The 12,037-nt window shown below is 42.2% G+C and overlaps 1 protein-coding gene across 1 annotated transcript in view; it reads right to left on the minus strand.

Moving 5' to 3' along the window:
- Positions 1-12,037, minus strand: part of RAB3C (RAB3C, member RAS oncogene family) — a 128,033-nt gene that overhangs the window by 64,819 nt on the left and 51,177 nt on the right. Inside the window, exon 3 of the mRNA XM_063128052.1 lies at positions 2,310-2,428. Within this exon, the coding sequence (XP_062984122.1) occupies positions 2,310-2,428 (119 nt within the window). The remainder of the gene's footprint in view (positions 1-2,309; positions 2,429-12,037) is intronic.

Raw genomic sequence — 12,037 nt, forward strand, 5'->3', positions numbered from 1 at the left:
CGGCAAACCACCCCGCTATAAGGCCTGCCAAGAAAATGTCAGCGAAAGCTGGCGTCCCTCCAAGAATCAGTAATGACTCAGTGCTTGCATGAGAGGTTCCTTTCCTTTCCCTTCCGCATGTTTAACAGTGATATGGCAGCCAGGTACGTCATGGTCCTCTCCATGCCGGGAATCTCTCTACCTATTCAGTGTGGCTGAGGCAGCCAGGTGAGAATTTTGTTTCTGTGGAGTTTTGATAAGACCGTTTTAGGGGAGGGGGCATTCTTGCCCCTTTTGCCTTTGGCCTCACTCTGTTGGCCTTTATAGTCCTGCCTACCACTGGAAGGCAGCTCCTGAGAGCTACTCTGAAATGGAATACTGCTGCCATCTGCAATAGAAGGTGGATAATACAGACCTGCCATGCAATGGGGCTGTAAGGACTGAGAGCATGTCTGTGAAAGTCTCCTGTCGATCTGTCAAGTGCTAAGCGACTGCTGGGCTCTATTAAAAGAGCAATCTGAAGGGAACCCTGAAGCATGTGCAAAGGACACCAGTTGCTCATATTTTTGGGTCCAAAGCTTAGTGGCGGTGGTGGTTTTTTCTACTAAACTGGTTCATCTGTTTGGCAAGGGAACCAGTTCTCAAATCAGACCGCAGTTGAATTCCTCCCCCGCCCTTATGAACTGCCAGATGGGGCTTGAAAAGTGATGGCCTTTTACACAACACTTGGCAGAACGATTCTGCTCTCCCCACTCTGTTATTGACAGATGATTTTCTACTCCGGGCTGCTTGGGTGTGACCTGTTCCTGGACTACATCGCTGAACAGCAACTCCATACACCTTTCAGACTGATTTCAGAAATGTAAAGGTTACAGCAACTGTCCTAACTTAATGATGATACATGAGGCTTCTCTGAAAATGCATCCAACCCTTGGGCTGAAAGAGACTGCCCTGCCCCTGTTTTGTAGGGTGCAGAGAGCAAAAAGAAAGGAGAAGTAAAATAAAAATAAAATGCAGAAACAAAAGAGGAAACTCCTCCAACCACAGTTTTTGTAGCTCTTAAGGGAATTATATAATGGGGGGGGGGGAATACACACATAATTGTTGAGAAGGTTTTGCCATTCTTATTTCATTCATTTATGAAATCTGAGTCTTTTCCAATACCCCCTCCCCAAATGTTTAATTATGGTTCCAGGGTATGCTCTGAAGCCACATGAAACAATGGAGACTGGGGAATCCAATTTTAGTAGGGTAGTGAATCCGCACCAGATTTCGGTCAAAACCAGATAGAACCCTAAACAAGCTATCCCAGGTGCTCCTTAGGCAGCTCCTTTAGAGATTTGACTGAAACCCAGAGTGGATTCACACCCCACTGACCCTGGAGCCACCAGCCTCTGCTAACATAATGAAGCCCTTTGCTCAAGCTAAGCTGGTCTGTATCTGGCCAGTGCCTAGCTTGGAGATCATCTAGGAATGACTTGCATTTCATAATGGGACAAAGGCGAGGTATAAATACAATAGCTGCCCTACAAGCCACTATGGATAGAGCAGGGGATGATGATGATGATGATGATGATGATGATGATGATGATGATGATGACGACGATGATAACAACACACTTGCCTTTTCGTTTAGTGCTATATTTCATGGTTTGTTTTTATTTTAGCCAAATGAGGGTTTAAAGTATAATTGTGTCTTTTAACACCTATTGCTCTTGCTGCTACAAAGGGATTCTTAATGAAGCTTCTGTTCTTAACAGGAATTAAACCATGTTGGTTTTTGAATAAAGCAACCTTAGGGTCCCATAGCATTCTATGGTTAGCAATCGCAAATATCTTCAGAAGTTAAGGGTGCAATCCTATGCATGTTTAGACAGAAAAAAGTCCTACAACACCCAGCAATCCCCAGCTGCCTAGGAAATCATGATAATTGTATGCCTTTTTTTCCTGTCTAAACACACATAGGATTGCATCCTAAGTACTACTTGCCAATTTGATTTCGAACACACAAGAACTAAGGAGTAATCTTGAAATATGCCAAAACATTATCATAGTCAGTCATATTAATACTGTCAAATTATGTAACCATGGCATGAAGACAGTCCTGGGAGCTGCCCTGTAATGGTGGGTGGAAGTTGAACACTGATGTGGAAAGAATAGGAGATCCAGTGCAAAACATTCATGCTAGCAAGATTAAAAATTAACAAAATTATGTTGTGCCCATTTTTATTGCACCTGAGTCCTTTCCCAATCACAACAGCAACAGGAGGGCAGGTGTCAAGTCAATGACGGTGTATTTCCCATTAGTTTCTATCCGAAATGTCACTTACCAGTCTTGGACAGCATTGAACGATTCTTCGTTGGTGATGTCATACATTAAAATGAAGCCCATTGCACCCCGATAGTAGGCCGTAGTAATTGTCCTATATCTCTCTTGACCGGCTGTGTCCTAAAACAATCAAACAGATATGGATAAAGCCTAAATTTGGCCAAGTCCAACATTTTTAAAACCAGCAATTGCACGGAGAATTTGACTGCAATTTTAAAACACGTGGTACTTCAGAAATCAAGAGTGATACAGTGAAAGCACAGGATCCCCATTGCCACAACTGATGCTGAACTCCTGCTGCTTTTGGGGGGCATCTCTTCCCTGGCAGCTTTCCCTCCACCTGGCTGGAAGGAAAGCACCTGGAGGAAGGGGTAGCAGAGGAAATGCAGAGGGCAAGAAAAGGGTTTACCATGCTACTGCAGCCTGCACTTTTCCCCTACACATGCCACTTTGCATCTTGGCAGCAAATGCAAGGATGAACAACCCATGTTTTCTACCCAGCACTGGAGTCAAGGGTAGGCCTGAGGTATGGCTAGACTGGGTGATATGACACACAGAGGATCCCAGGAGCAGGGAGGGATGATCCCTCCCTTGCCCCGGGATATCGCCCTACCCTTCCACACACACACACACTTTTCCCTGCGGTCTCGGGATGATTCCGAGACTGCAGGATGTGTGGCTGGGCGTTGCAGTTTGTCCCATCTCCTTGTGAGGAGCTGGGACCCAGGCACAGGGTGCGGAGCTCCTCAGGAGCTCCGTGCCCATCAGGGGCAGGGGGGGGATTGGGATTTTTTTTATTATTAAAAAAAACACCTACCTTTTGCGCAGGAGTGCTCGTGCGCTCCTCTACAATAAAAACCAAAACCAAAATGGCGGCCGCAACATCCTTTTCCTCCTGGGACATCGAGTGCTGCATGTTTATGAGGGGGACGATCTCATGATCATACAATTGTGAGATCATACCCCTCCATCCCTCTCATCTAGCCATGCTGGTGGTTGGGTACCTGTTGAATCTCCAAAGCCCAGCAGGGAGTCACTGACAAGAGTCCCCTGGAGTTGTTCTTGCTTTTCGCCACTGCAGCCTGTTTGTTCACCTGCCTCTTACTCAGACAATGCTACTGCTGGTGGTGGTGGTGGTGGTGGTGGTGGTGAGAAACAGGAGCAGCAGATGCCACTGCCTACTTGCTCACTGGCTCTCTGCTTGTCAAGCAAGCAAGTTGCAGCCATTATGGGAAACTAGAGAAGGAGCAATAGAAGCTGGTGACAATGGCAGTGAGAAGACAGACTCGCTGAGAAAGGGGGCCCATTGGGGGTGCCTTGCCCAATGGGCTTCAAAAACCTGCAACCAGGCTTGTCTCCACCAAGCACATCATCGTGGTCTACAAAGACTGGGATTTACAAGATCAAGGACAAATATGGTTCTTGGTGCTGTAATTTACTGAATTATTGTGTAGGACCTGACATTGATTATGCTAGGCCCTATACAGCAATGTCACACAGATGCAAGTGCTAATGTAGAATAGCTGGAACACTCCGGGCATATGATCAATAGGAACATTGGAAGCTGCCTTACTCTTAGACCCTTAGTCCATCTAGCCCAATATTGTCAACAGTGGCAGCGGCTCCCCAGGATTTCAGGGAGGATTTTTTCCAGCTTTCCCTGGAGATGCCAGGGATCAAGCCTAGGACCTTCTGCAGGCAAAGGATAGGCTCCACCATGGAGCTATGGTCATTCCCATTGTAACTTGTGACCCTCAAAGCCAGATAGGTTGCTCAACTCACCATGTTCAAATGAGCACATCATTAATGTGCTTGAAAATGAAGACTGATCTCTTCCATCAGGCCTACCCAGATGGTTTTTTTTAACATGCCCAATTGTTATTTTAATATTCTATTAGATTTATATGTTTTTAATCAGTTTTATGCATTTTATGGTGATTTTGTTTTTAATGTTGATCCAGAGGGAGAGGCGGGTAAGAAATAAGTATTCTATTCTATTCTATTCTATTCTATTCTATTCTATTCTATTCTATTCTACTCTACTCTACTCTACTCTACTCTACTCTACTCTACTCTATTCTATTCTATTCTATGTAAATCCCTTATGTATTTTCTGTACAACTCCCTATTGTTTTCTATCAACTAAAGGATGAATTTGGATTACACCAAGAAGCATTCAAAAGAGAATAAGTGGTTTTAAATGGGGGATTATCTCACATGGTTTATTGTGTAGGTAATGTCAACTACCAGCATCTTTTTGGTGTGTCAGGTCAGGTTGACTTTATTACATGGAGCCATAGGTCACCACAATATACATCAAAAGAAAACAACATATACACATGTAATAAATAAATAAATAAATCTGAATGCAAGTCCGCAGAATCTATGCAACTCAGGAAAAGCCCGTTCACTGCAGAAATTCAATCTCATTTGAATCTGTTGTGGATTTCTACAGCAACTCTAAAAGTAACACAGCTTTGCCAATCTGGTACCCTCCCTGGATGTGTTTGGCTACAACTCCCATCATTCGCAGTCAGCATACGCCTAGTTGTAAAATTAAAAAATGCACAATATAAATCATTTTAATAGAAAACTTTTCATGAAATCTTCACTGACGCATAATGCAAATTACAGAGTTGACTCTCAGAAACTGCTACGTCATAGGAAAACATCTTTTTGGATTATGCCCATATTGACTCTATTGACCCATATGCCCCTCCAAATTAACCTGATCCTTCAGCTTCTCATTGCAGAATGACTTAAATGCACCATACTTCTCTTTGGATTGTGGCCACCATTTATTAGAACTATATAATATTTAGTTAGTGTTAGTATCGCTAAACATGACTTCATTTACTTAAAACAATATGCTAATATTTTCATTATCCATCTCTCTATACAGTGAATTTCATATCTCTTTGGTTGCTATTATGCCTGGCTTTTATGCAAATAGGGAGCACAGGAGAATTAATTTCCATATTTCACTTACATTTCCTGCTGTAAATCAATCCTGATTTTCCTCATTAAACCTTGACGTGGGCCTCTATGTAAAACTAGTTCTTTTATCGATTCAATCTTGCTTACTCACTGGTACTAATTTACCCACTGATCAGATTAACTTTAATTCCAAAATGCAGCCGTCTGCTTCTTAGCCCAGAGTCGCTTTCTAAGCAAAAACCTAACAGCATAAGCCTGTCGAATATTGATAAAAACTTGACCTATTCTTCCATGGTGATGTTACCATGGCAATTGGCAATCCATCTTCTTCTTGGATGAATGGAGAAAATACATAAAGATTTTCGATGGAGCCCTTTCTTTGATCTAGCAAATTATTCAGGCAATTATTCAGGTGTGGTAGCCACAGCTATAGATGTAAGGAATGGATTCAAATACGTTTTCACGATGGCGGCCATTTTAGAGACATGCTCCAGCAAAAATCCATCTAGGGTAGAAAACTTCCAATATTTTCATTCCAAAAATATGCTTCTTAACTCAAAAGCAAGTTAACCTCCCTTGCTTTTGTCCAGTGGCACTTATTTCCTTATAAATATATATGTAGGATTACAGCCCAACAGCGTAATCACGTGACTCTTTAGTTAAGAAGCAGGTCTATCTGAATCAAATAGTCTATCTGAATCAAATTTATACTGCATTTTGTAATTGTGCTTTTAACCTGTTGGTTGTTTTATTGTGGTTTTAATTTTTGTGAACCGCCCAGAGAGCTTCAGCTATTGGGCGGTATAAAAATGTAATAAATAAATAAAAAAATAAATTAATCTCAAGTAAATGTGCAAATGATAGCAGCCTTAGTGAGCCTGTGAATCAGCAATTACTTTCTAAACCTGATTGGTCGAATTTGACAGATTCAAGTTGGCTTGCATTCCCAGGGGAGAGGAACCTCTGAGCCTAATCCAGCAACGCAAACATTCCTCATCAGGCCCGTGGAGGCTTTGGCTCCCTAGGCTCTGTTGGGAATACTGCACTCACCTGCAAGTTACTGGAAGGGGGCAGTGTTGCAGTTAGTGAGAGCTTCGGCTATTGGGCAGTATAGAAATGCAATAAATAAATAAAATAAAATAAAATAAATTCATGGAATTTTTGACTACAACCAGCCCTAGGAACTCTATAGCCCATGATGTGCTTTTCTGTGATTTCTTCCTTTTGCCCCCGGATTTCCACCATTGCTGGAAGCATATGTGTTTGCTCTCATGCTCCTGCTGGTGCAATAAAAGACAAAATAGATTGAATAAATGTTTTTGAAACTCTACCCTGTACCTATTGTATCTTATATAAGAATACAGTAGTGTAAGGCATATTACTCAAGTTCTACCAGATCAGTTTTGCTCATTTTTAGTTTTAAACCAAAGCTTGGGCACTGTAGATGTGCATATATTTTCTAAAGACTGAAAAAGTTGAAAGCTCAAGGTTTGGGGCAGCTTGGGGAGGAAGAAGGGGGAGGAATGAGGCAAAGGGGAGGTTAATGCTTATGCCCCACACGGTGCATGTAATGTAACATGTGACACAGCGTGTGCATGCATATGTAATAATACTTACTCCCATGAGCTCTTCAAGGCAAGATCTACACTACTGCTTTAAAATGCTTTACAACAGTAGTGGCAACTGTTGGGGCCCAGGACACACACCATATACAGTTTTCAAAACATTTTAAAAGTGCTATAGCCTCTTGGTGTAGATCTGGCCTGTGCTGGGCCAATGAAAGGACAGGGAAAGAATGTTAGGAAAAGGGCTGAAGAAAAGTCAGTTGTTGCTAGTTTGAAAAGGAAGAGAAGCTGAGGAGAAAGAACTGAAAGGGCAGCGGAGGGAGGAAAGAAAAATATTACATCACATGTTTTTGACCTCAAACTTCAAGAAATGGTAAACAACCTTTGTAAAAAGTGCATCTTTTCTTTGTTTTCACCTTTCCCGGTTTATTTGTAGTACATTTATTTTAAAGGTGTAAAGTAGTTCAGGTTGCAAGGGAAACAGGGAAACATATATTTATTCAATCATTCTCAGACTGCTAGCCCTGTGGTGACATGACATTTGCACTACTATCTAAGAAAATGCCTTCTCCCACATTGACCTGCCTGGTTGCTGTGATCATCATCCGAGGCTCTCCTTTTTGTTCTACATCCTTCATATGTCCATGTAATGACAACCAGAAAGAGGGTCTTTTCTGTGATGGCACCCACTCTCTGGAATACCCTCCCCACCTCTCAAATACTGTAAAACATTTGCCAACCTCAATGCAATTTAGATGGATGTTGAAGACTTTTTTAAAATTCACCTCAGTTTGTGATGCTTCGTGATGCCTGTCATTTTGATTTTCAGTTGATGGCCATTGATTTGTTTTATATTGAATTTATCTTTTGGGTTTATTGTTGTTCACTTCCTGGATATGCTGTGCATGACAGATAAATGTTTTAAAACAAACCAAGAAATAAACTTGTTTCTGGGCTACTATCACTCCAAATGGGGGCTCACACGACAAACAAGCAAACAAGACAACAAAAGTCCATGCACAGAGAAAACTAGCACATCAGGAGGAGTACTTAGCTGCTGGTTTTCCTGGCCCAGTTTTTTTCACTAGTATTGTATTGAGGAATATTCAGTCATGTGAGACCCCAATTGCAGTCTGAAGTAGTACACTCCAGACCAGTGGAGACTAGCAGCTCTGATTTTGGTGGGGCTGTGAATACACTTTGGGTTTCAGTCAGAAGCAGCCAGAACACTTAAGGAGCTATCCAAGGTGCTGAACCTATTGGGGGGAGGGTTCAGCACCTTGAATCACTCCTTTAGAGTGACTAAACCCAGAATGGATTCATAGCCACACCAAAATCAGAGCCACTAGCCACCACTGCTCCAGACATCGGGTTATATGACCTCGTCTGCTGCACTAGGATTTAGACTCTTGGGGTCTCATCTATGAGATTCTTGCCAAATGAAATTAACGAATGAGTCTTCCCAGCCCCATCATACAATTGCCACAGTGATAGCACCGAACTATCAAAAAACATAATAAAAAGTTGAGCCTTTAAAAATGCCATACTTCAATGTGCAGCATGTTTTGAATTTTTTTAAAAAAATGCCGCTGAAAAATGGGTTTAATAAAGGAAATAAGACTTGCAAACACCATGAAACAGCAGGCCTGGCATTTCAGTGACATGACAGCTTTGCGCTTTTATCTGGGAACTACAAGGAGGGATAAAGCTGCGTTAAACTGAGTCAGAGCTCAGCAGTAGTGCTCCAAGGACTCAAGCCAGAGGTCCTTCCTGAACCTCTGCTACCTGAGATCCTTTTAAAGCAGAAGTGGGGAACCTTTGGCCCCTGGTCCAGATGTGGCTTATAGGGCACCCATAAGCTGGTAGCTCTGACTTCGATGGTGCTTTGAATCCACTCTGGGTGGATTCAAAGCACCAGAGCGGATCCACTGCCCCACTGGAATAGAAGCCACCAGCCTCGACTGGAGGGAAAGGTCAACCCTGAACTCCACCCCCAGCACTAGGCTTGAAAAAGGCCTTCCATTGGTTCCAATGGGAGGGTTTTTTCAACTCTAATTTCCATGAGGTACACAATTTGGGGGCGGGGTGCAGCTGGGGCGAGAAGGATTAACCTCCCCAGCCAATGCACTGCATCCACACACACACACATCCAAATTGCCCACCCCCTCTCTTGCCCTGGCAAACCTAGCAATTAGCCAGGGGGGAACCCTAACCATGCCTAATGGCAGCTCATGCATGTGTCAGTCTGTCTGTGCATACATGTATGTAATGGAAAGGCTGCCATGGGTGAACATGGATATGTGTATATATTTCTGCCCACAACCTGGAAGCAAGTGGGGCCACTACATCCTGTAAGTGCAGGGGGCAGATCCCATATCTACCCTGCAGGCACTGTAACAGGACCTAAATGTCATCTATAGAATCAAAGTTTCATTCACTTCCTCCAGGTTCCAAGGGGATACATGATGTCACCTACCAGCACTGGCCTTCTACATTGGACAAATAGGTCACTTCCTGTGCAAAAGTTTAAATGGACACAAAGCTAGCATTAAGAAAGTAGTGGGAAAACATTTCAGCCTCCCGGGACACTCGGTTACTGATCTGAAAGTGGCCATTCCAACAAAGCAACATCAAAGGGTGTGAAAGTGTAAAATTACAATGTGTCAAGTAATTCAGTTCATCACTCCAGACTTGAATAAATGGGCCTGAATAAAGTTAATCGGTTTCTATCCCAAGACAGGCATTAATTGAGATGGCATATCTAGGATCTCCTTGTTCACATCAGTTGTGAATGGTCACAGTATTTATTTTACATGTTTGACTCATATAATCTCAAACTGCACTTTTTTTCCCATTCCAGTGCCACTTAATCTCATGTTTTACAACACTTCAAAAACTTTTGCTCTCCTACCAAGTAAATATAATAAACCTGACAGCTAAGGATAACCTTCTTATGCATTTGATGAAGTAAATTCTAGTTCACAAAAGCATATGCCATCACGTGGACTCTCGGTTGTTTTAACTTCAAATAGATAACACCATTTTAAAAAGCAAGGATAATTGAAGTGAGTAATAACTCAGATAGTCTTGATGAATTCTAGAAGGGGGCATGTTAGTTTGTTACAGCAGAAAGTGTTTAACAGCATTTTACAGATTAAGGTTGCAATCCAATACACACTTCCCTGGGAATAAATCTTATTAATCTTAGTCAGTCTTATTTCTGACTAGACACGCACAGGATCACACTAAAAGTAGGGGGTGTCAGAGAAATATGCAAAAGAATCAAATGAGTTCTGAATTTTATCAATCTGAGCCATGGATTCCGCTGCAGATGTCTTTCCTCCTGTTGGGCAGATTTTGCAGACTTTCAGACTGTTTTTTCTAACCTTTGGGGATTTTGCACAAATTTCATCCTAGAAAAATAGGCAAAAATAGACATTTTGGTAAAATTTGCACACCTTGGGGAAATTTGCACATTTTTACCCCTGCACGAATTTGTGCAAATTCAAACTATTTTAAAAAATCCAATTCCAGAATAATTAAGGAATGAAATAAGTAGTTATGGAATGGAATAAGTTTCTGTGGGCAGGAGACATACTAATTGGATTTTCTGACTGACGTAAGCCTATTCCATAATCAACCTGGCTAGGTGCTAAAAGAAGCTTTATTCATCTTGAAAAATATATATTCCTTAGCCTTCAGAATAAAAAGTCCCAGCATCCATGAAATATGACATTTGGCCATCACATATTGTGACAGTTGATTCAGGATTAAAATGTTGTTTTGCTCCATTTTAACTATGGACCATGCATTCCTTTCCCCCCCCTCTCTCTCTCACACAAAATATGAGAAGGTTATTACGTCCTATCACAGAGTCAGTTTCAAAAGAGAACACATCCCTTGTCCATTTGGCCTTGGTGACCTCAAAATGTTCTTGCAATTTGATGGAGTTTCTAATATTGGCTCTTCCGCCTGCACAACGCTTGATAGTCCTAAAATAGATGTGTTCCTGCCATACAGGAGGCCTGGGGTTTTATTTTCCTTCACAGATGTGCTGAATGCCTTTGGTTTTCTCGCTTGATCTCTCACCTTCTCCTCAAAGTAAGGGTGTACATGGGCTCACCTTCCCTTCCGTGGGGCTATTTTAGGAGCTGCTTCAGATGCCGTGTTTAAAAAAGGGGAAACAACAGGGGATGAGGATAATTAAACGATACAATTTCAGGGAGCATCATAAAAAAATATAATGAGCTAAAACATCAGCCAAGGGATTGTCTTCCTAAGGTGATATAAACTCACCAAGAGTTTCTGGTGCTACCCCTTTCCTGTGGTGATATCATGAGAGCTGGTGTAATGTAGTGGCTAAGGACCAGAAAGTACCTGGGTTAGAAACTTTACTTGCCAAGTACCCCCAGCACTTGCAGGAGCCCAGGACTTCTTATGCCTATTGGAGGGAGCAAAGTCACATGGTCTCCAACAGGCATTCAGGAAGAACTGCCAGGTTCCTCCAAGTGCCAGAGGAGTTGTATGTATGTATGTGTATGTATGTATATAAAGAAGATCCCTCAACAACTGGCTACACTTTAAAAACGTATGTGGAAATGCTGTCCCCCTCCCCAAGGAGAAAATTCTCTGAAATTCTCCCCATCCCAGAAAAAAAAAAAAGTGCCTCTTCGCAGGGAGAGAAAAAAATTCCCAAAAATAGAGGGCAGGATTCGACACATCACTAGAAAAAACTACCTTGGGATGTGGCGGGTTCTCGGTCACTGGGGTATTTAAGTAGAGACAGAACAGCCATCTATCAGGAAGGCTAAAACTGCAGCCTGCATGGAGCATGGAGCATGGAGCATGGAGCATGGAGCAGGACTAGATGATCTCCAAGACCCTGTTCAACTCAGATTTTCTGATTATTATCAGGAGTTGGTCAAGATGGTGGGAAAATTTAGATGCAGTGATGCCAACGGGTGGGTGGGTGGGTGGGGGAAATGAATTTATGGGTTTATATCACATTACCCAAGAAGAAGGTGTTGTAAGCAAATACAAAAATGATGTTGGGTTCCAAATTCAGTTCTCTGAGCAACATTTCAATTTTTATTTATAAAAGTGCAAATTCATTGCCCTTTAGGATGCAAAGCCAGGTTAGAAAATGTGCGAACGATCCTTAGGATTTCTGTCAGGCAGGACATGCCAGGCCCTCATTAGTCCTTTGCTCATCTTTGTTGAAAAGCTA

The sequence above is a fragment of the Elgaria multicarinata genome, chromosome 6, assembly GCF_023053635.1.
Source record: "Elgaria multicarinata webbii isolate HBS135686 ecotype San Diego chromosome 6, rElgMul1.1.pri, whole genome shotgun sequence".
Classification (NCBI taxonomy): Eukaryota; Metazoa; Chordata; class Lepidosauria; order Squamata; family Anguidae; genus Elgaria; species Elgaria multicarinata.